Raw genomic sequence first — 23,652 nt, 5'->3', positions numbered from 1 at the left:
GCAGTAGAAGCTCGAAGTCTTAACCACTGAACCACCGGGGAAGTCCTGTTCTTATCATTTTATATAAGAAAATCAAATAAGGAAAACAATTCACAAGAAATGGGAAAATTTCCCCCCTTATTAGATATGCTTTTTCGAACCCATAGAGAGGAGAGGAGAGGAAAGGAGGAAGGGAGGAGTGGGAGGGAGAAGAGGAAGAAAAGAAATGGGAGGGGGGAGGGGAGGAGGAGGAAGTGGAGAAAGAAGAGGAGGAGAAGGAGGAGGAAGAAAAAGAAACAGTTTAACAACAGGAAGGAAAGAGCCATGAGTATGGCTGTGAAGTCAGAGCAACATGTCTAAGCCCTACACCTCGACCAGCCACTGACCACAAACATTTTAAAGCTGTGGGTGCTGGAAGGGAAGAAAGGTAGATGAACGTGGAGCCAAGGGTATAATCAAGAGCCAAGCCAGAATGAAAATTATTTAAAAAATGAAATTCAGGAGGAAAATATGCTACTTGGCATGAGTTGATGTGTAGCCTGTTGACATTCTCTGCTGTTTTAAAAAGAAGGAAAATGATACTCCCACCCAGCTCCAAGTGAAGAGCAATTTTCCTGCTTTAGTTAGAGCCTGACCATTTGGACCAGTTTAAATTTTTGACTGACACAGCTTCTTTAGGTAATAGGTTACATATGTTTATAAGCTGTCATGAAAAAGTGGCATTTCCTTTCATTGGTCCCAAAACAACTCTGGCTGCTTTTAAGGGATTCTCCACTAGTAAAAACAGAGGGTCACAAAACAGGCTATAAATTATACAGGCTGGCTAGGCACGTACGTCCTTCCTGTTCTCCTTCCCACTGCCGGGAGCTGCTGAGCCACACAGAGCCTCTAAGGAGCCAGGCAGTGGGGTCCCTCCAATTACAGAACTAGGAACAGATGACACTAGGCTCCTTCCAACACCTGTTTTCATCCTATTAGTGTTCAGTTGATTTGGTTGGAGTTTCAAAAACTAAAAGATCCTTTAAATCTAATCATCTATGAAAATTCTCAAAGCTTTAGGTCATTTTAATTACCAATCTCCAGCTCTTATTTAGCATATTTATGTTGCCAGAATTCTCAAGATTCATTTCTGACAAGGTTATCTTTTTACTGGGGGAGAGAAACCTTGCTTAGATTATAAAAATTAGATGTTACTTCCTAAGTACAAGTTGACAGTGGAAAGAAGCACCCAGAACCATTTTAGGTGGATGGAAAAGTCAGCAGAAGCTGTGGGCTTCTCATTTCACTTCACTTGGTAGTACAGGAGATATGTTGTGATAAAGTTATATACAAATTAAACCTGGCATACATTAATTACACTACACTAAATAAGTATAATTACCTTTAAATTAATAAATTATATATGGGATCCTTTTTCAAAGCAAACAATCATCTCTGATTTACCTCTTTAAAAGGCAGTCATTTAAAATACTGGTTTTGAAATCTTAGAGATATTCAGAATAAACTACAGTTATGTTATTGCAAAAAAAAAAATACAATACTGGTTTTGCTTAAATGACACCTATGACATTCAAGCTGAATATACAAGGATGACTCCATGTTTACAAAAGGTTTTATCATCAGATTCTACTGAATGACATCCTGTATGGCCTAATGAACACAGTAGGAAGAGAGAGCTGTCCAGTTCCAAGTGCAGAAAGATTTCAGTGTAATTTTCTCTCCTTGAACGCTGAGGTGCCAGCAACCCGCATTTTGCCTCACAATAAGGAACGGTGTCACATGATTCAGAAACACACTGAGTCATTGGCAGAGTGAAAGTCTTTCAGGATACATAAAAGGGTGCCATTTAAAAACCTGACTTGAAATAGATATGATCCAGTTTCTCAAAGTCACAATCACAAACAAAAAAATACAACTTGCCTAGTTCTGGACCCACATTCTTTGCATACCATTTAACATATGTATGAATCTTACTGTACTGTAAAGGTAGAATTTCAATAATATGGAAAACATAAAGGCTATATCTGAGTTTTACCTTTGCCACAATTCTTCATTTTAAAAAGTCCGAAAGTGAGAGTGACATCAGTGAAAATGGCACAGGAGGGAACTTCAAAAGCCTGTCCCTCCACAAAAGCAGTGAATAAACTTGCAAAAACTATTAAAATCAATTTTATCAGAACTCAGAAACTAATAAAAACCTTACATCAACCAGGCAAACCCTTATTAAAGGAGAAAAAAACAAAACCCCAGCTCAATCCTGGTAACAAAACTTTTCTGTTTTTTAACTTACTCTGATCCTATCAAGCATTTTGACCAGGAAACAACTTCTACTTAGGGTAAATGGGATGCACACTGCACGTGCATTTCTCTTCTTGTAGTCTTTATGTTAAGAAGTCACATAAAAACAATTTGAGGTCACCAGTTAAAAGTAAAGTAAATAGGCACAGTACTAATTTATTTTCACATCTGTGAAATTCTTTGTTTTGGCCAGGAAAGAATCAAACCCTAAAAATAAGTCCTCGGGCTTCCCTGGTGGCGCAGTGGTTGAGAGTCCACCTGTCAATGCAGGGGACACGGGTTTGTGCCCTGGTCCAGGAAGATCCCACATGCCACGGAGCGGCTGGGCCCGTGAGCCATGGCCGCTGAGCCTGCGCGTCCGGAGCCTGTGCTCCACAACAGCAGAGGCCACAACAGTGAGAGGCCCGCATACCGCAAAAAAAAAAAAAAAAAAAAAAAAAAAGTCCTCATATATATTTAAATCATTTTTAGTTTATATTTATTTCAGTAAGGAACTTACATACAGTTATAAAGTCCTCACAAAAACCAAAGGAATGCCAAAATATAACAAGAAAATACTAACTAGTGATAAACCTTATTTACAATATACTTTAAGTTTATACTTCCATTGATCTTTCCAGCAACAAACTTTAGAGCTGAGCTAGCCAATTCAGTAGCCATCAGCTATGTGGCTATTTAGATTTAAGTTAATAAAAATTAAATTAAATTTAAAATTTCTTGGTCACACTGGCTGTATTTCAAGTGCTCCACAGCCATCAGAGTTTTTATTGGACGGTGCGGCTTTAGAGAGATCACATGGATATGCCTGTCAAATAATATTTTGTGTGCAGAAGAGAAGTGGCTCTAGAGCATGATCAGATGTATTATTCAGAAAATTTATCAAGTGCCTACCATGTGTCAGACACTGGGAATACAGCAGATGATAAAGTCACTGCATTCACAGAGCTCTAGTAGGGGAGACAGAAACAAGTAAAAATATACTATAATTTCTATGTAATGAGTACTGTGAAGAAAAACAAAGCAAGTAAAGAGCTACAGAGTGGTGAAATGAGATCAAGTAAGGCTTCCTTGTTAGAAGTGATGTGTATAACTCAAAGGACTAGACTGCTGTTTAAGATTATACAAGGTGTGGGAGAGCTCCTTTGCAGCCAGCTAAGCCATTTAAGCAGTAGATATGCAGACTCTGGATTTACATGACATGGAGTAAAACCTCTTCACAGCTGCAACACCAGTGTTCAAAAAATACTTAGTTCATTAAGTAGATGAAATGGATCTGTGGCTGGTCTATGCTTAAAAATCTATTATAAAAATGTTCAAATTAAATATAAATGAAGGGAGACAAGTTATCTACCATGCAGTACATAACGAAGTAGGAAGAAAATCAAACTGGAAACTGTCTTTTGAATTCATTCATGAATGTATAAAATAAGGTTAAAAAACACACCTGATCACTCTTAGATAACGCATTACTTATACCCTTTAAGGGACTTCCTTGGTGGCGCAGTGGTTAAGAATCTGCCTGCCAATGCAGGGGACATGGGTTCCAGCCCTGGTCCGGGAAGATTCCACATGTTGCGGAGCAACTAAGCCTGTGCGCCATAACTACTGAGCCTGTGCTCTACAACCCGCGTGCTGCAACTACTGAAGCCCATCCGCCTAGAGCCCATGCTCCACAATCAGAGACGCCACCGCAATGAGAAGCCTGCACACCGCAACAAAGAGTAGCCCCCGTTGGCCACAACTAGAGAAAGCCCGCGCACAGCAATGAAGACCCAACTCAGCCAAAAATAAAGAAATAAATATACCCTGTGAGTTATGGTATTAATTGTCCTATCCTATTTTTTAAAAAGGTATGTGTGAACTTTTAGGCATAAAATCACAGGCAATATTTGCTTGGATAAACAAGCATTAAGTGGATTATTATATATAGTTGATTTACTTTCTAACCTAAACTTTGGCCTGAACGTTCTACTTACTGGAAGAATAAACAGACCAGTCCTGAAAATACATGTTTTCTTATAGAGTGATTTTCAATTTGACCAAATTGTCAAAACTGAAAGAGTCCCAAACACAGATCATTTACCTCTATATATGTACTAAACTTCTAAATAAAGACCACAATGATAGATGAAACTATTTTTTTTCTTATAGGTGTTCCTCATTTTCAGTCCTCTCTAGAACTGACCTCATATTCTTTCTGTGTCTATTACATCTATATCAACAGTGATCTAACTCAAGATTGAAACAGAACGAACAGTACATACTTTCAATTGCCAAGTAAATTTTCCGCTCTCCTTCCTTGGGTTCTTTGCCAGGTGGGAAGTATGTTCCTCTGATTGTAATTGCAGCTTCAGAATATTCACTGATTCTCTGCAGAGCTTCCTTAGAGGTAACTTTCCACCTAGCAGTCTATGAAATAAAGAGTGGGGGGACAATTATACTCCAATAAAGATGTTAAAACAATAAAATAAAAAAGAGTGGGGGGAAAAATCACTTTACAACAGAATAAAGAAACCTGATGTACTGACAAAGAATAGGTTAACTAAATCATATTATGGTCAATATTAAGATTATAATTAATACCTGCATCATAAATTCATTTAGACTCTAATGTAACTAGAACATAATCATAAATATGGAATTTCTAGTGTTGTCTCCCCATCTAGATAAAAAGTAAAGCAGCCATTTAAATGTTCATGGGTTTTAAACAAGGCATTTTCGCTCCTAAAAAAGGAGTTTCTACTCTATAATTAAAAAAAAAAGTTTAAATCTGTTACTTGCCTGTGGGAAGTCATTGATCTCTAATTCTTCTTCATATCTCTTAAAAGATTCATTCTGTCCACCATCCTGTCTCTCCTCTTCTTGTTTCTCCAAAGGCACATAATTAAGCTTGGCATTGATCTTTTCAGCAAGTTGCTCTGCAATGGTTTTTGCAGAGACAGTGGGAGCCAGGATGGTGCCACCTCTAAGAATTGCATTGGTGGCCTGCTGCATCACATCCTGCAGTTAAAGAAGACCTACAGTCAAATCTCAAAAGAGGGCAGAGACAAGACCAAAGATCCCACCACAAAGTATTCTCTGGAAAGCCACTAACTAAAAGCATCTTTCTAATGTAAAGTGCTACCCGTAAGTGCAATTTAACAGCATATATTTATAACAGACAGTTTAATATATCTCCCTTACTTAATGAGAAAACAATAATATTCAATTCTACATTAAAAATTCTACTGAATCATACATAATTAGGTAACTCTTGATATCAAATATAGTATATTTCTAAAATCATTTACATACTTTGTGGCTACTAGGAGTTTTCCTCTGAATCAGAATCTTTGCCCACTACCACCACTGAGCTCTTCCTTCCCCCATGGACCAACCCAACATTCTATAAATTACAGTAAATGACTTTACTCAACACATTTTTTTAAATTTGAACTTAATTTTACTATGTGCCTAATGCAGAGATAATTCTTCTGTGGGTAATACACGACTCACACCACAAGCTCTTCTAACAACAGCAAAAAGTTAGAGCCATTTGCTTTCACAATAAAGAGTTATTAGTAGCAATAATCTAAGAGAATATTAGGTGAGGTGCTGTGTCCCTGTTGTCAGAAGAGGCACAGGCTTGAGTACAGTAAACACTTTACAGTAACTCACTGGCTAAATAAAACAGATGCAGAGACCCAAGGCTCTGAGCCTTGATTGTGGCTGCCTCACTGGGTCAGCCCACTGGCCTCTAGCTTGGTCATCCCACTTGGACACTAGAGACCTGAACGTATACAGGCTACTGGACACAGGGCCCTGTAGGTCCCCAAACTCTCAAAATCTTAAAAATACTGTCAAAATTAACAAATTGTTCTTTAGGAATGCTATGAAAATTTAACCTTAGTTAAAAATTAAGTTAACCAAAATGCTGGAGAGGGTGTGAAGAAAAGGGAACCCTCCTACACCGTTGGTGGGAATGTAAACTGGTGCAGCAACTATGGAGAACAGTATGGAGGTTCATCAAAAAACTAAAAGTAGAGTTGCCATATGATCCAGCAATCCCACTCCCGGGCATATATCTGGACAAAACTATAATTCAAAAAGATACATGCACCCTTATGTTCATAGCAGCACTATTTACAATAGCCAAGACATGGAAACAACCTAAATGTCCATGGATGGATAAAGAAGATGTGGTATGTGTATACAAACACACACACACACACACGTACATATATACATACACACAATGGAATACTACTCAGCCATAAAAAAGAATGAAATAATGCCATTTGCAGCAACATGATGAACCTAGAGATTATCATACTAAGCAAAGTAAGTCAGGAAGAGAAAGACAAATACCATATGATATTACTTATATGTGGAATCTAAAATATGACACAAATGAACCTATCTACAAAACAGAAACAGACTCAGACATAGAGAACAGACTTGTTTGTGGTTGCCAAGGGGGAGGGGGCTGGGGGAGGGATGGATTGGGAGTTTGGGATTAGCGGATGCAAACTATTATATAGAGAATGGGTAAAGAAGGTCCTATTGTATAGCAGAGGGAACTATATTCAATATCCTGTAATAAACCATAATGGAAAAGAGTAAGAATATATATATATATGTACAACTGAATCACTTTGCTGTACAGCAAAAACTATCACAACACTATAAATCAACTATACTTCAAAAAAAAATTAAGTTAACCAAAAAACTCCCAAGAGAAACAAGGCAAGTGAAATATTTAACACATTTTCCCACTGTCTAAACCCATGTTAGTTTGTTATGTAACTGGATATTCATACTTCCAAGGTATTGTTTGTGTGCCCAATAACCCACCTAATATAAACAGAAAAGAAAGAAAAGAGAGTTATTTCTTTAGGATTTTGTTAAGATCAATCAGAATACTACTTTATAAAATTATCCATGGTTAACATGCTTAACAGTTAGGCCTTCCAGACTAGGCATTAAGACCGCAGTTAACCACACTAGAGAAATCACCCAAATATAATAATTAAAGAATTCTGTATTGAGGATAATGTTAAATGCTTACTACCTCAGTGTCTAAAATAACTTCTTGTTCACTTGTGCTGCCATAATTCCTGAAAAGCATTTAAATCAAAGAACTTACAAAAAGTACTAAGACTTGGAACAAATTACTTAATACCTGAGACTCAATCCCCAAATTCTTCTGAGCATTGATTCTAAGAGCCAATCTCTTTGCAATTTCTAACTTCTCAGCATTTCCTGCAGTTGGAGCAGGAACACTAGATGTTCCAGGAGCAGCCATATCCTTCACTCTCTTCTTTGAATTAAACATGCTTTCAATTTGCTCATCAATCTAAACAAGAAGAAAAAGGATTAGTAAAAATCTAATTAAAAATACCAATTTATAGAGGGAGAAGAGGAGGAGAAGGGGAAAGGAAAGGGAGGAGAGGGGAGTGAGGGAGGGAGGGAGGAAGGAAGGAAAGAAAGAAACAGAGATACAAGGCTGCAAGAACCACTTCAGCAGACTCCTGAGTGGTACAGATACATCCCAATTCAGTAAATGAAGAACATGTGCTGTCAAGACAGAGCAGACAATTTGATGCAGCTGCTTGCTCCAGGGCCAAGGCCTTAAGGCCAAATTACGTACACTGCAATGAAAGAGGCTGGACGAAGGGCAATAACTCAAGACCAGTGGACATCTAAAAATACAGTCAGTGGTTCCCAGGGCAAATGCTGCAACAGGGTTCCTAAAATTCTTCCCAACTTCAAAAATGCAATTGGATTTATCTAAAAAACTGGGTAAGAGAATCAGGAAAAAAAGCCTTTATTGTTTTTTTCCTTCAAGGAAGGAAAGAAATGAAGGTTGGTTTCCCCATCAAAGCAAGAGCAATGCTGAAAATTAGGCTAATATTTTAAATCTCAAATGAAGAGCAAGCTTTTTTCAGGGTTTAAAATTACTTAGGTTAATTTAGAAAGACCTTTTACTGAAATGGAAACAGACAACTTATCTTCTTTTTAAAATATTTTTTATCTAATAAGGGGTTTGAGTTACCAACTACTTTTAAACTAACATTTAAATAACCCTTTTAAATTAAACAGCATACATGGCGTTAAAATCCAAAACAAATGCATAAATCAGGAATGGGGAAGGTATATGGAGCTAGGTGACAGGGGTAACTTTACTTTTAACTTTATTCACTTTAGTATTGCTCTATTTTTTTTACAAAACTTATATAGTATTTTAACAAGAAGGAAAAAATCAACATATTTCATTATGAGATTTTTAAAAAATGTTTAAGTAACATAAAAAAACTGAGGTGGTTTTAAAAACAATGCCACATATTCTTTAATACTCTTCCCTCCAAGAGGTGGAGCCTCTCCTTAAATGTGGGCTGGACTTAGTGATTTGATTCTAACAGACAAAAAAAAAGTGGAAAAGCCAGTATGTAACTTCAGAGACTAGTCATAAAAGGTACTAAGGCTTCCTCTTTGCTCTCTCTTGGATCACGCATTCTGGGGGAGCCAGCTGCCATGCTGTAAGGACACAAATGCAGAGTGAAGAACAGAGGCATCCTACCAACATTAAAGTGACTGAGCCATCTTGGAAGAAGATGGTCCTGCATCAGTGAAGCCTTCAGATAACTGCAACCTGGGACAACAGCTTGACTGCAACCTCATGAGACCCTAAGTAAGAACTACTTGGCTAAACTGCTCCTGATTTCCTAACCCTCAGGAATCATGAGATAATAAATGTTTACTGTTTTAACCTACTAAGTTTTGGATTGATTTGTTACATGGTAACAAATAACTAAAATATTGACTTAATTGAATTTTAAGCCAGTATGGTATGCTAGTAAGAAATGGCCTAGAGTTAATAGGAGACCTTGGTCTGGTCCTGGCTGTGCTTAACAGCCAGTGTGGTCATTTCCTGAAATGACAAGATCAGACTGAATTCCTGATTTCCTAAATTGTGTTCTGAGCTAAGGTTTAACAGGGTATGTTTCAAAAACAACAACAAAAAAGTTCTATGATCAAATATCAAATATGTTGGAAGATTTCTGTGTCAAATAAAGTTAAATAAGATTATCTTATTAATGACTTTTCACATCCTTTGATAGGATACCACTAATAGTGGTATATACTAGGCAGATTTTCCAAAATTATTTTATAATGAAAACATCTAAAGCTCAAGATCCTGGGATTAGGGATCCAAAGAATACTCTGGGAAACCCTTAACTTGCTGAGTCCTCAGGGTCCCTTTTCACTGGGTTACAAATAATTCCGTAAGCTAAGAACATGGGCTTTGAAGTAAGAACAGGATGGGTATAGATCCCAGCTCCTCCCGTTAACAGCTATGCAAATCTGAAAAGGTTATTTCTTTCTAAGCCTGTCTCCTCAATTATAAAATGGGAATACTCTGAGTATCCACTCATCTAGCTATTGTGAGGAAGTAAATGAAATAATCCCTGTAAAGCACTTTGCACAGGACATGGAACTTAGTAGAACTCAATAAATGTTGACTATTACTATTACTAAGGATGTTGTATAACAATTAAATTGTAAAAGATTAAAAAACAATATTAGTACCAATGATGTTAAAGATACAGGGAGCCAGGCACTCTTATATAACACTATTGTGAGTGCAAACTGGTACTCACCCTGCAGGAGAACAATCTGACAACGTTTTAAGACCAAATTAGATATACCCTTTGGCCTAGCAATTCCATTTATACATTCATCCTCAAGACTTAATGCGACGAATGTGCAAGGTTTAATGTTCAAGAATGAGCGATGAAGTACAGTAAAGTATATTCCAAATAAAAAATATATGGAAACAAACATGTTTGTTTCCATATATTCAAAAATAGGGATTTGATTCATTAAACAGTGGAACATCCATATAATGAAATATGTAACCAAAGAATAGCATAAGAGTGAATTTACTAAAAGGGAAGACTTCAACATAGGACTATTGTAAAGATTATAAAGCAGTATGATCTCATTTTTATGAAAATACAGAAATACAGGCATATGTGAATACGTCTGTATACATAGAAAAAAATGGAGAAGGGTACACAACGAAAAGTTTCCAGTAACTTGCTAACTAAACAAGCCTATGGTAAAAACCTCCAGTACCAAAGGAATAATTGTTTCAACTGGTAAGAATAAGGCTTAGAACAACAATACTTACATCAACTGCAGCATCCTCATCATCCGAATCTTGAAGACCAAGAGCAGCTTTTTGTAACTTCTTTCTCTCATTTGCCAAAGCTTGTTCTGTTTCATCAAACTTGAATCCCTTACCAGAGAACCCACTACTCTTTTTAATTATTTTCCCTTCCTTTCAAGGAAAAACAAGAAAGTTAATTTCATAATAAAAAACTTTAATATTCAGGAATTTATGGCAATTAAATATTTTTCCAGGCGGTGTATGACAATGTAACAAAAACATTTCATTTGCATGTGAGAAAAAGGAACTCTATGTAGACTACAAAAAATACTAAGTTGAAGCAAAAGGGAGCATTTTGTTTTCACTCCTTTCCCTTCCTCACTAAAGAGATAAGTGAAAATAATCCTATCAAGATTTACAGGTATTAAATATTCAAGATCTAGAACACAATGACTTGCATAAAAATGAGACTTAAAAAACTCACAGCTTTCTGTTGATCTTTGAAATCACTCCAAAGTTTCTCTAGATCAGGTGGCACTGCAGTCCCTGACAATTCAAGGGCTTTAATTATGTCACCAGCATACCGAGCCTGATCTTCTGTGATGAAAGTATAGGCGAAGCCCTAGTGAATGATGAAAAAGTGATACTATTAAACACTAACAAGATGAATCCTCCTTAGATCACAAATAAGATAAAATCTGAGTCACCTAATATACCCTCTTTAAGATGACTCCATTACTAAAGAATTTCAAAGACCACAAAAGAGTCCTACCAAATTCTTTAATCGTTCAAAGTGAAATACCTAAGTTTAATATTTAAAAATAAGCAAAACCAGAAAATTTCTAATCTCTTTATGCATAAAGGGAAATACATGTGATTTTTACATAAATGTACAACTCCACTGTCATAAGTATTAACTTTAATATATCTTATTTCTCCCTTTTTGCTTGCATTCCCTTCCTCCACTACCTACTGCACCTCTCTACCCCAGCTAACCTGTATTAACGTCCTAGAATACAGCTTCCCATATTTTTTAAAGACCAATTAAAAGATATAAAAGCATACACACATGTATATCTGATATGTTTTTAACATATACAAAAATGAAGTCAGCTACATCACTTCCCTGGGATTCTCTAAAGCCTAAGGATGCAGGTGTCCCCAGCAGCTTTTTGGTTCAGGCAAGAGAAAGACTGGAGTTGTAAGTAGAGGAATAGCAAACTACAATTAGATTGCCATCTTCACAAAACGCTCTACCCTACCAGTGAACTGTTATAAATTTTAAAACATGATTTAATATTTTATTTCAGGAGTACCTAGTTACCAGATTTGACCCATGGCCTACTTTTATACGACCCATGAACTAAAAGTGGTATTACATTTTTTAGGGTTGTGTACACACGTACACACACACACACACACACACACACACGATGTGACAGAGACTGCGTGTGGCCCAAAAAGGCTACAATTTTAACTACCTGGCCCTTTACACAAAAAGTTTCCCAAATCCACAGAATAACTCAGGTTAAAAGAATAAATGCCATCACTACTTACTAGCTATGTAAATTTGTCAAGTAACAATGTCAGTGTGCCTCAACTTTTCTCATCTGTTAAAAGGGGTAATATGATCTACCTCAAAGGGAATTTGTGAGAATAAAATGAGATGATATATGTAAAGCACTCAGAACAGTGGGGGGCATTTAATAAATACTCCATAAATATAATCTATTAATATTATTATTGCTTCAGTATGTAGAAATGTCCATGGTTCTAATATCAAATATATCACCATCAGTACTTCCATCAGTGCTGCCTTCAAAAAGAAAGAGTTAGAACTATATACTTAACAGAATACAAATAAGTTAAAAAAGCAAATAATATTCATGTGTATAGGGGGGTGAGAACAGGGGTGATAGGTGTGGGCTGAGTGTATTTCATGATCCCTTATTTTAAAAAAAGCAATGAAAGATCTTGAACTATATGCATGTATGTATATACAGAAATTTTTAGGTGGGGAAAAATACCTTTTGGGGACACAAATGGTTAACACTATCTGCCTACAGAGAACAGCACTTAAGACATATATATGTATATAAATGATGAACATCAACTATTCCCCATACTCTGATGATGAAGGATTTTCAGAATGTCCCCATAACTCCTATTATCTCTTTATAATCATAAAGAAACACTTGTATTTTAACATAATAGAAATCAACTTTAAAAGCAATTATTTTTACTTTGTTGCCTGCTCTTCCAGTCCGTCCTGCTCTGTGCACATAATCCTCATAATGGTTGGGGCAGCTATAATTTACTACAAGAATCAGATGTTTCACATCTAGGCCTCGGGCAGCAACAGACGTAGCAACAAGAAGTTTGCAGGTCCCATTCTTAAAATCATTTATGATGCTATCTCTGTCATATTGATCAATGCCTGCAAGTAAATTAAAGAGTTGTAAAACCACATATTCAAGTTAAATTTTCCATTTTCTCTGACATTCAGACAAAGAAGTTAAACATGGGGTAAAGAACAAATCCAACTTATATTGACCACATGTCCAACAACTACCATATAGAAAGTAAAAGACTTGGCGGGGGGTTGGTGAGGAGTGATAAATTAGGAGTTTGGGATTAAAATATACACACTACTATATATAAAATAGATAATCAACAAGGATCTACAGTATAGCATAGGAAACTATACTCAACATCTTATAATAACCTATAATTGAAAAGAATCTAAAAGAGAATAGATATAATGTATAACTGAATCATTTTGCTGTGCACCTGAAACTCAACACTGTAAATCAACTACATTTCAATAAAAAATTAAAAAAAAAAAAGACTACGGAAATTTAATGGCAAGATGAAAAGTCATTGCTATTTACGAATTCCAAATCTGCCCTGTTTTGCCCCCTTTCTTACATATAAGGCTTATCACTCCAGAAGCCCAACCTCAGAATCACTAACCAATATCTCTTATGGGGGCAAATGGGAAAAAGGCAGGTACATTCAGCCTATATTGACAGGATTCAGATCTTTCTAATTCTCTCATAGGTTATTTAGAGCCTTGCTCCTCACAGTTTTGTCCCAGGGACCAGGAGCAGCATCACATGTGAGCTTGTTAGAAATGGAGAATCTCAGATCCTACCCCCAAACTACTGAGTCAGATTCTGCATTTTAACAAGATCCACAGGTGATTACATATGCACACTAAAGTTTATGGTGCACTGCTTAAAAAGTACCCAACTGGATCTCTCTTTAAAATTTGTTACTCAAAGAGCCTCAGGATGAGTGACAAAGCAGAGCATAAAATACCAAAATGTTCTTTTACAAAATGTCCAGGCCACAAATATACTTTATGATGGGGTACCTGGGAATCTCTAGTAATCAGTGAAGGGAATGGGATAAATTCTCAAACCTTGAAATTCATTTTTGCAGCAAGAGATATTCTAACATTCCATATAAAACCTGTGTTTAACATATACAGAACATTTAGCATCTAAATATTTATCAATATTAACTTATATTACCTAAAGTTTTAAATGTACTCTTCAAAGACTGAATTATGGAAAATATTTGGATCTTATCTCAAAGAAACTAGGATCCAACATTGTACCCAAAAACCTCATAAGAAAAATTAGTGGAATCAGTAACAATATACATTACGTTTATAATTTTAAAATACCACAACTTTTAGTGTAGACTGAGGTATCCTGACACATACGTGCAGTAGAGTTAGTAGTTAATGGCAGCAACCATTAACCCTCTTCCTTTTTAACATAACCTCAATTTTGTTATCCACCCAACACATGGTCACATATATTAAACCAGAGATGAGCCTAATTCTCAGTCTTAGGAGGTGAGTAATGATTAGTGTAAACTAGCCCTTCTCAAACTTTCTGTGCTCAGGTTGTCTGTGCACTCTTAAAATTAATAAGAACCAGACCCAGAGAGCTTTAGTTTATCTAGGTCATCTCTATCAATATTTAATGTATTAGAAACTAGAACTGAGGAAAATTTTAAATATTTATTAACTTATTTAAAAATAATAAAACAATTACATGCTAAAAAAATATATTTTTGTGAAAAGTAACTTTTCCAAAACAATAAAAATAAGGCGCTTCACATTTTCGCAAATCTCTTTGATGTCTGGCTTAATAGAAGATAGTTGGAGTCTCATATCTTCTGCATTCAATCTGTTGCAATTTAACACGCTGTGCAACCTCTAGAAAGCTATACTACGTATACACTGATGAAAGAATGAAAGTGAAAAAGGCAAATAACTTGGTGGGGTTATTATGGAAATATTTTTGACTTCATGAAACCCCTGAAAATCTCAGAAACCTCAGGGGTGCAAGGATAATACATTAAGAACTATTTGTCATTCCCTTGTCTTTGAATGAATTAGGCATAAACATGTGAAGCAATTCTGACCAAAAATATAAAAGAAGTACAGACAGGGGATTATGGGGTAAAATTTCCTTATATATATAAAAAAATACACATTTACATCAAGGTAGGGGAAAATCTTATAGACTAACCCTCCTGTGGGTAACAACTATGAATTCTGGACAAAATATAAAGAACTAACTACCTGAAGGCACCAGAGAGTGACTAAAAGAAGGCAGAAACTGGAAGGGAGTTGACACCTGGAAGAATGCAATGACACTGGTTGAGTTTACAGGATTTTACTTCTTTATTTTAAACTTTCTGTTTGGGAGCAGGCCCTGAGCAGCCCAGGTAGGGAAGTCAAAACGTGAATAGAAACAGTCTTACTGACAAGAAGAAACAAGAAGAAAGCATTCAGGATAAACTCAGGACCAGAAAAGGGGATAAATCCCAGAAAGAACAACAGAGCAGGCACATCCAACAGTGCATAAAAACACTGTCCAAGGACTTCCCTGGTGGCACAGTGGTTAAGAATCTGCCTGCCAATGTAGGGGACATGGGTTCGAGCCTGGGTCCGGGAAGATCCCACATGCCGTGGAGCAACTAAGCCCATGCACCACAACTACTGAAGCCCATGAACCCTAGGGCCCACGCACCACAACTACTGAGCCCACATGCCGCAAGTACTGAAGCTCACGCGTCTAGAGCCCATGCTCCGCAACGAAAGAAGCCACCACACCGCAACAAAGCCCCCGCTCACTGCAACTAGAGAAAGCCCGGGTGCAGAAACGAGGAAGGGAGGGAGGGAGGAAGGAATAAAATTAAAAACAAAAAAAACACTGCCCAAATATCTGACACCTAAACCATACATGGGGCAGAATCCAAGTAGCCCAGCTCTGGCTGAAAGAAATTATTAGATATTTCAGAGGTTGCCCAACAAGAAAGACAGTTTCAAATATGGATTCAGCCAAGTTAATACCCTATTTAAAAAAAAAAAAAAAAACCTTAAATAAAACATAAGAGAATTCAGACTCTACAAGGTATCATTCACAAAGGCCAGTATACAAACCAAAATTACTAGACATACAAAGAAACAGAAAACTATAAAACAAAATCAAAAGAAAAGATAATAGAAACTGACTTCAGATGACCAAGACATTATAATTAACAGTCAAAGATTTTAAAGCAACTATTGTAATTGTGATCAAGGAAAAAAACTTTTAAATGCTTATAATGAATGGCTAGGAAACTGAATTAGAGAATCAGTAAAATATAAAAGAGAGCCCACAGGAAATTCTAGAACTAAAAAAAAAATTGAATTAAAAAATTCACTGAATGGGCTTATTATTAGCAGATAAGAGATGGCCAAAAACACACAGTGAACTTAAGACAGAGTCAAAGAAATTATTCAGTCTTAGAAAGAAAAAAGATTGTAGAACAAAGACTGAACATAGCATCAGTGATACGTGAGACAGAATCAAAAGGCTGAACATACACACAATTGGAGTCCCAAAAAGAGAGGAGAGAATAGGCCAGTAAAACAATCAATCAATCAATCAATCAAGAAATAACAGTCAAAGGACTTCCCTGGTGGCAGAGTGGATAAGACTCCACACTCCCAGTGCAGGGGGCCCAGGTTCAATCCCTGGTAAGGGAACTAGATCTCACATGCATGCCGCAACTAACAGTTTGCATGCAACAACTAAGGAGCCTGCCTCCCGCAACTAAGACCCAGTGCAACCAAATTAATTAATTAATTATTTTTAAAAAAGAAATAACAGTCAAGAATTTCCCAAATTAGATGCAAGACATAAATTTACAGATTCTAGAAGGTGGTAAACCCGAAGGAGAATACAAAGAAAATCATATCTAAATCAACTTACCATATGACCCAGCTATCCCATTCCTGGTTATCTACCCTTGAGAAATGAAATGTTCACACAAAAATCTGGACTTACATATTTAATAGCAGCTCTATCCATAATTGTCTAAAACTGGAAACAACCCAAATGTCCTTCAACAGATAAATACACAAACAGTAGTACATCCACACAAAACATACTATTAGATAATAAAAAGAAATGAACAATGCAACAACTTGAATGAATCTCAAAGCCATCATGCTGAGTGAAAAAAAAGCCAACTGCAAAAAGCTGTATAATGTATGACTGCATTTATAAACATTCTTATAAGAGCACATCAGTGGTTTCCAGGGGCTATGTACAAGAGGAAAGAGAACCTTAGAGTTACTCTGCATAGGGATAGGACAAGGGAGTCTTGGGGGGTGAGGGAACTATTCTGTATCCTGATTATGGTGAATCCTTTGGGATGGTTAAAACAGCCAAAAAGCTGGAAGTAGCCCAGGTGACCAACAGAAATGACTAAAAAAACTATGATATACTTATACACTGGAGTATTACTCAGCAATAAAAGGGAAGAGCTGTTATATCCAACATGGATGAAAATTCAAAAATATATGCAGAGTCAAAGATACCTGACACAAAACCGTCCATAATGTATGGTTCCATTTATCTGGAATTCTAAAACAGGTAAAGTTGGGAAAAAAATGTAAAAAGTGGTGGCAGGGACTGAGGGAAATTTCTGAGGTTATATCTTAACAGAGGTTTGGGTTTCACAACTTACATTTGTCAAAACTCGTCAAATGGCACACTCAGGATCTGTACATTTCACTATAGTTTACTTACAGATGTTTTATTTAAAAAAATTTTGAACTAGTGTTAATCATGTGCACACTGAAGTGAAATGTGCTGATGCTGCAACGTATTCTGAAATGTATCAAAAAACTAAGAAAGGGCTTCCCTGGTGGCGCAGTGGTTAAGAATCCCCCTGCCAATGCAGGGGACACGGTTTCCAGCCCTGGTCTGGGAAGATCCCACATGCCACGGAGCAACTAAGCCCGTGCACCACAACTACTGAGCCTGCGCTCTAGAGCCTGCAAGCCACAATTACTGAAGGCTGCGCACCAAGAGCCTGTGCTCCACAACAAGAGAAGCCACCGCAATGAGAAGCCCGTGCACCACAACAAAGAGTAGCCCCCGCTCGCTGCAACTAGAGAAAGCCCACACACAGCAACGAAGACCCAACACAGCCAAAAATTATAAATAAATAAAAAGAAATTTATTTTTTAAAAAAACTAAGAAAAATTGAGGAGTGGGTAAAAGGACAGATGGCTAAAGATGTGACATAAATATAACAAAATGCTAATTGTAGAATCTAGTATTAGATATTCAAGGGTGTTAATGATATAGTTTTCTCACATTTTCTGTGTTTGAAATTTTGGTAGTAAAAATGAGGGGGAAAAAAAGCCATAGATATATGGAAAATAGTCTTCCTCCTCTGGAAGCTGTCAAATCTGGAAGTGATGACTGAGCCTGCAGAAGGCTTTTTGCTGCCATAAAGAAAGCTTAGCTTAATAACTAAGTTATTATGCTCAAGATGGCAGTATAGAAACTACAATATGGTAACACTGAGCTACTGCAGAGTGAAGCAATTCTGGAATCATTTTCTCTTTTTTTCTTCTTTGGCCACACCTTGCAGCATGTGGCCTCTTAGTTCCCCAACCAGGGATAGAACCCAGGCCCCCTGCAGTGGAAGCGCAGAGTTTTAACCACTGGACCGCCAGGGAAGTCCCCTGGAATCATTCTGCCATGGGATTTCATGTTTTATAAAATAATAAATATTCCTCATGATTTATGGCAGCTGAGTTCATATTTTCTGTTACTTGCAGAGAACCAAAAGGAAAAGTAACTGATATTAATAGTACACATCAGGGCTTCCCTGGTGGCACAGGGGTTGAGAGTCCGCCTGCCGATGCAGGGGACACGGGTTCGTGCCCCGGTCCAGGAAGATCCCACATGCTGCGGAGCGGCTGGGCCCGTGAGCCATGGCCGCTGGGCCTGCGCGTCCGAAGCCTGTGCTCCGCAACGGGAGAGGCCACAACAGTGAGAGGCCCGCGTACCGCAAAATAAATAAATAAAATTAGGCAAGAGAGTAACATTATTTAAAAAAAAAAAATAGTACATGTCAAAAGTCTCATTGAAGCATTTTGCCCTATTTTAAAATGTCTCTGTTTTCATATATCATAAACACCTGAAAGTAGAAACCATTGTGCTACTTTCCTAATTTCAGCAATATTTACTATATTAAATGCAGGTTGCATCTTTAAGGAATTTTAAAATTATTCATTATTAGTGCAAAAATGAAGAAATGGATGACTGACAGAATAGAAATTATAGCCATGGTTTAATGACAGTATTTTCAGATTTCTTCTTTCATTTTTTAACCCAGTTTAGAGGAAAGTTTAGAGGAATGCAGGTATGTGATAAATAAAAAATAGAGTATTAAGAACAATATGCTCTCCACATATTTTGTTCATAAACTACAATTACCCGGCCTTTGTGCTCTAACAAAAAAAGTCAAGCAACCATGGAATGCTCTGATTGTTGAACTGAGAAAATTGTCTCAGGTTAAGAAAACCAGGAGTGGGCAGAACACATCATCCACTCTCCAACCTCCTGCCTCCCTTTATCCCTTCACTAGACCTGAAGACTAGAGAACTACAGATGGCTCTGAAGAAGTGGCAGCACTCAGAGTGTCTCTGAGCTTCCTTCTCACTATTCCGAAGAGTAAGCAGGAATAAACAGCTATTATTCAATTAAGCGATAGGTTCTGCAAATCAGCCTGACTGCCCCTTTATGGAGATCAATCTTAGAAGAACAGAAATACCACAATCTCCATCTTACAAATGAACAAGTCCAGGATTTTCTGTCATTTGGTCACAAACCAGAGTCAGCAGCATCTTGCAGCTGCAATAATCCTAGCAGGAAGAATGGACTAAATGTTTTGTAGTTTGTATTCTTCTTTCTTCTAAAGGGGCACACAATTGTATGCATTTCAGACATACTAACACCCACACTTCTCACAACTAATGCCATTATACTATGTATTATGCATGAAATGCACATTAATTACATGTGCACATTAGGAATTTCATGGTTATACCTTTAAAAAAAAAATTCTTCAAAAGCCCTACATAGGGCTTCCCTGGTGGCGCAGTGGTTGAGAGTCCGCCTGCCGATGCAGGGGACACGGGTTCATGCCCCGGTCGGGGAAGATTCCACATGCCACGGAGAAGCTAGGCCTGTGAGCCATGGCTGCTGAGCCTGCGCGTCCAGAGCCTGTGCTCCGCAACGGGAGAGGCCACAACAGTGAGAGGCCCGCGTACCGCAAAAAAAAAAAAAAAAAAAAAGCCCTACATAATTTCATGCTGCGGAGCAACTAAGCCCATGCACCACAACTACTGAGCCTGCGCTCTAGAGCCCGCGAGCCACAACTGCTGAGTCCACGTGCCACAACTACTGAAGCCCGGGCACGTAGAGCCCGTGCTTCGCAACAAGAGAAGCCACTGCAATGAGAAGCCCGTGCACCACAACGAAGCGTACATAGCCCCCACTCGCCGCAACTGGAGAAAGCCTGCACTCAGCAACGAAGACCCAACACAGCCAAAAATAAATAAATATATTTATTTTTCAAACCATGTAACTCACAACTTTAAAAATAAATAAAGAAAAGGAAAACACAACGAGTCATTTTCAAATATTAAAAGTTAACCAAATACATATCCTCAAAGCCCTTTTAATTGCATTCCACATGAAGCCTTATGTGGTAGATTGTATTTTCCAAAGACGGCAGCAAAAGCATGTCCTATCCCACATACTCTTCTGCATATCGAATGACATTTTCCCATAAGGCAGTGGAGTCTATGACTCCATTCCCTTGAACGTGGGCCAGTCTAGTGACTATTCTGACCTATAGAATATGTTGGAAATAAAATTTCTACCACTTCCCAGTATCCTCCTTAACTGTCTTGGCAGCTTCTGGTTCTTGCCTTCTGGCCAAGCAGCCTCACAGAGAGGCTCACAAGGGAAAGAGTCAGGACTCCTGGCCAACAGCCTGACTGAGCTCTCAGTCAAGAGCCAATACCAACTTGTCAGCTGCCTAAGTAAGGCAAATTGGAAATGGATCCCCAACCCCAACTGAGCCATCCGAGTAGACAGAGCATGAAAGAGAGACTAGTTATGTGCTAAGAACTACACAAATTGCAGATTCATTAAAAAAGAAAAAAAAAAAGACTGTTGCCACTAAATTTGGGGGTGGTTTGTCACAAAGCCATATTGCCAGAACACTTGGTTAGTGAGTTTAATTCAAACTGTCTCTGTTCCATATGTTTAGTGTTCTAAGTCCCACATATATATAACAATGGCGATATTACACAGAAATTAATTAAAGCTCTAATGTGAATCATAATAAAAACCTCTAGGTAGCATGGTACAATGGAAAGAATAGAACATAAATCAAAAATTTTAAGTGCATAGAAACCAAGCCTATCGATCTGCGCCTGCGTGACCAGCTGAGTTGGCCTCTGGAGACTGCAGATAAGCCGACCTTGCCTAGACAACCGAGTGAGAGGTACCCCGGTGATTAGTGATTTCCTGCTGCCTCCTCACACAGTACCTGGGATTCTCATGACAGCAGTGATTGGTGAGGGGCTTGACCAAGGGAGCCCCCTTATCTCCCTCCAGTAGCAGTTAAGCTCATGGAGTGTGGACCCACCCAGGCTGGGTTCCAGTTCTGGCTCCACCATTTTCTGTGTCATCCTGGCAAAGTTTCTTAACCTCACTATGCCTCAGTTCCATCTTAAAATAAAAATATGTTAAAAGACAATAATGGTACGTACAGCGTAGGGTTGCTTTGGGGATTAGATGAGTTATACTAAAGCACTGAGGCATTTCCTGGCACGTGGAAAGCTCTCTAAGGCAATTGCAGTTCTTTGATGTCTCAGTCTGCTTTTAGTTTGCGGATTTGGGAAAGTCATCAGAGACCATGCCCCTCCTGTTTCAGAAACTCCAAAGGCTCCCTTTGATTACAGCAGGGGCTCCAAAGTGATGGTGCAGGGTGAGGGGGTGGGAGGGGGAGAGGTAACATAGGGTGGGTGTGATATGATACGTTGGGGGAGTGGGAAGAAAATACTAGAATATTTCTAATTTTTGTGTTTTTTAATTTCTTATTTGTGTGTTAATGTTTATAAAGAGCATATTACATTAGTTGTACATATAAATAACTTGTAAATAAATATTGGGGGTTTGGGCTGAAAAAAAAAATTTAAGTTCAATTCCTCCTTAGCTGATTAATGGTTATGGAATTTGATCAAACCAATATGTTGTTGTCTTATTTTCTTTATCGCTAAGATGAAATAAAATAATGCTTACCCACCCCCACAGAACTGTTGTGAATGAAAAATGACATGGATGACATAAAATTTACTGCTAAATTAGAGACAAAGGAAATACACAGCACAGTGCTTGGCTAAGTTAAGTACTTAACAGAGACTTCATTAAACGTTACCTCCATGAAGAGACATGCAAGGGTAAGAAGCTCTCATTAAATCTTTCAGAAGACCATCAGCATGTTCTTGCTTATCCACAAATATAATGACAGATCCTGATTCTTGATAATGGCCTAGAAGTTCAAGTAGCTTCAAGAATTTCTTTTCTTCTTCAATTACAATCTGAAAACACATTGTACCAAGTTAATGGAGTAAAAACCCAAATACATTTCATGAACAAAAATATTCATTTTATTTGTGGCAAATAAATAAACATCTTCCTATAACTTTAGGAAGGGGTAGGAAAATGTTGATTTTAATTGATAAACCACTAAGACCAAAAAAAAAATTGTAACTTTCAGAGACTAAGAGGCTTACAAATGTGGACAGATGATCATCTGTTCTCTCTCTCTTTTTTTTAATTTTTGCGGCACGTGGGTCTCTCATTGTTGTGGCCTCTCCCGTTGCGGAGCACAGGCTCCGGACGCGCAGGCTCAGCGGCCATGGCTCACGGGCCCAGCCGCTCCGCAGCATGTGGGATCTTCCCAGACCGGGGCACGAACCCACGTCCCCTGCACTGGCAGGCGGACTCTCAACCACTGTGCCACCAGGTAAGCCCCTCTCTCTGACTCTTAACTTCACATCCTATTAACCAAAGAATAACATAGGTATGTGACATTTTATCACCAGCCTACCAATTCTGGTGAAAAAAACTAAAAGAGCATTTAAACAGACAGTTCCATGGAAGAGCAAATTCTTGGTAGGGCTTTCCTGGTGGCACAGTGGTTAAGCATCTGTCTGCCAATGCAGCGGACACGGGTTTGAGCCCTGGTCCAGAAAGATCCCACATGCTGTGGAGCAACTAAGCCCATGTACCACAACTACTGAGCCTGCGCACTAGAGCACGTGAGCCACAACTACTGAAGCCCGCACGCCTAGAGCCCGTGCTCCACGAGAGAAACCACCACAATGAGAAGCCCATGCACCGCAACAAAGAGTAGCCCCCACTCACCACAACTAGAGAAAGCCTGCATGCAGCAATGAAGACCCAATGCAGAAATAAATGAATAAATAAAATTTAAAATATATATATATATATATTTCGTAAAATGTTAAAGGCTGCAGTTGATACGTACTATTTAATTTTAGAAATTATCTGCCTACATGACAACGATCCCAAAAGGATGACACAGTGCCTAAACATACAGGGAACTGGGGGTTTCCTAAGGACTGTACGCACCACTTGTTGCTCCACATCTGAGCAAACCACACTTCTGCCTCCAACCTGCACTTCAATGGGTTTACTCAGGATTCTGCGAGCCAAGGCCTCCATAGCTCTGGGGAAAGTAGCTGAAAACATAACTGTCTGTCGGTCAGGACGAACATTATCCACAATGCGCATGACCTGAGAAAACATTACAAA

At 38.1% G+C, this 23,652-nt stretch overlaps 1 protein-coding gene across 4 annotated transcripts in view; it reads right to left on the bottom strand.

Annotated features, from left to right (window-relative positions):
• Positions 1-23,652, bottom strand: part of DDX46 (DEAD-box helicase 46) — a 62,359-nt gene that overhangs the window by 5,713 nt on the left and 32,994 nt on the right. For 3 of the 4 annotated variants that reach the window (XR_012330858.1, XM_019924444.2, XM_019924442.2), the window contains 8 exons: positions 23,470-23,634; positions 22,250-22,412; positions 12,673-12,866; positions 10,914-11,051; positions 10,451-10,600; positions 7,436-7,612; positions 5,059-5,277; positions 4,542-4,686 (listed from right to left, as the gene is read on the bottom strand). Coding sequence is in view for 3 of the 4 variants with exons in the window: in XM_019924444.2 (XP_019780003.1) it covers positions 4,542-4,686; positions 5,059-5,277; positions 7,436-7,612; positions 10,451-10,600; positions 10,914-11,051; positions 12,673-12,866; positions 22,250-22,412; positions 23,470-23,634 (1,351 nt within the window). In the remaining variant the exon portion in view is untranslated. The remainder of the gene's footprint in view (positions 1-4,541; positions 4,687-5,058; positions 5,278-7,435; positions 7,613-10,450; positions 10,601-10,913; positions 11,052-12,672; positions 12,867-22,249; positions 22,413-23,469; positions 23,635-23,652) is intronic. The other variant, XM_019924443.2, reaches the window with a different exon arrangement.

Source organism: Tursiops truncatus, chromosome 3 (genome assembly GCF_011762595.2).
Source record: "Tursiops truncatus isolate mTurTru1 chromosome 3, mTurTru1.mat.Y, whole genome shotgun sequence".
In the NCBI taxonomy this organism is placed as follows: Eukaryota; Metazoa; Chordata; class Mammalia; order Artiodactyla; family Delphinidae; genus Tursiops; species Tursiops truncatus.
This window is presented reverse-complemented; position numbering and strand designations above follow the sequence as displayed.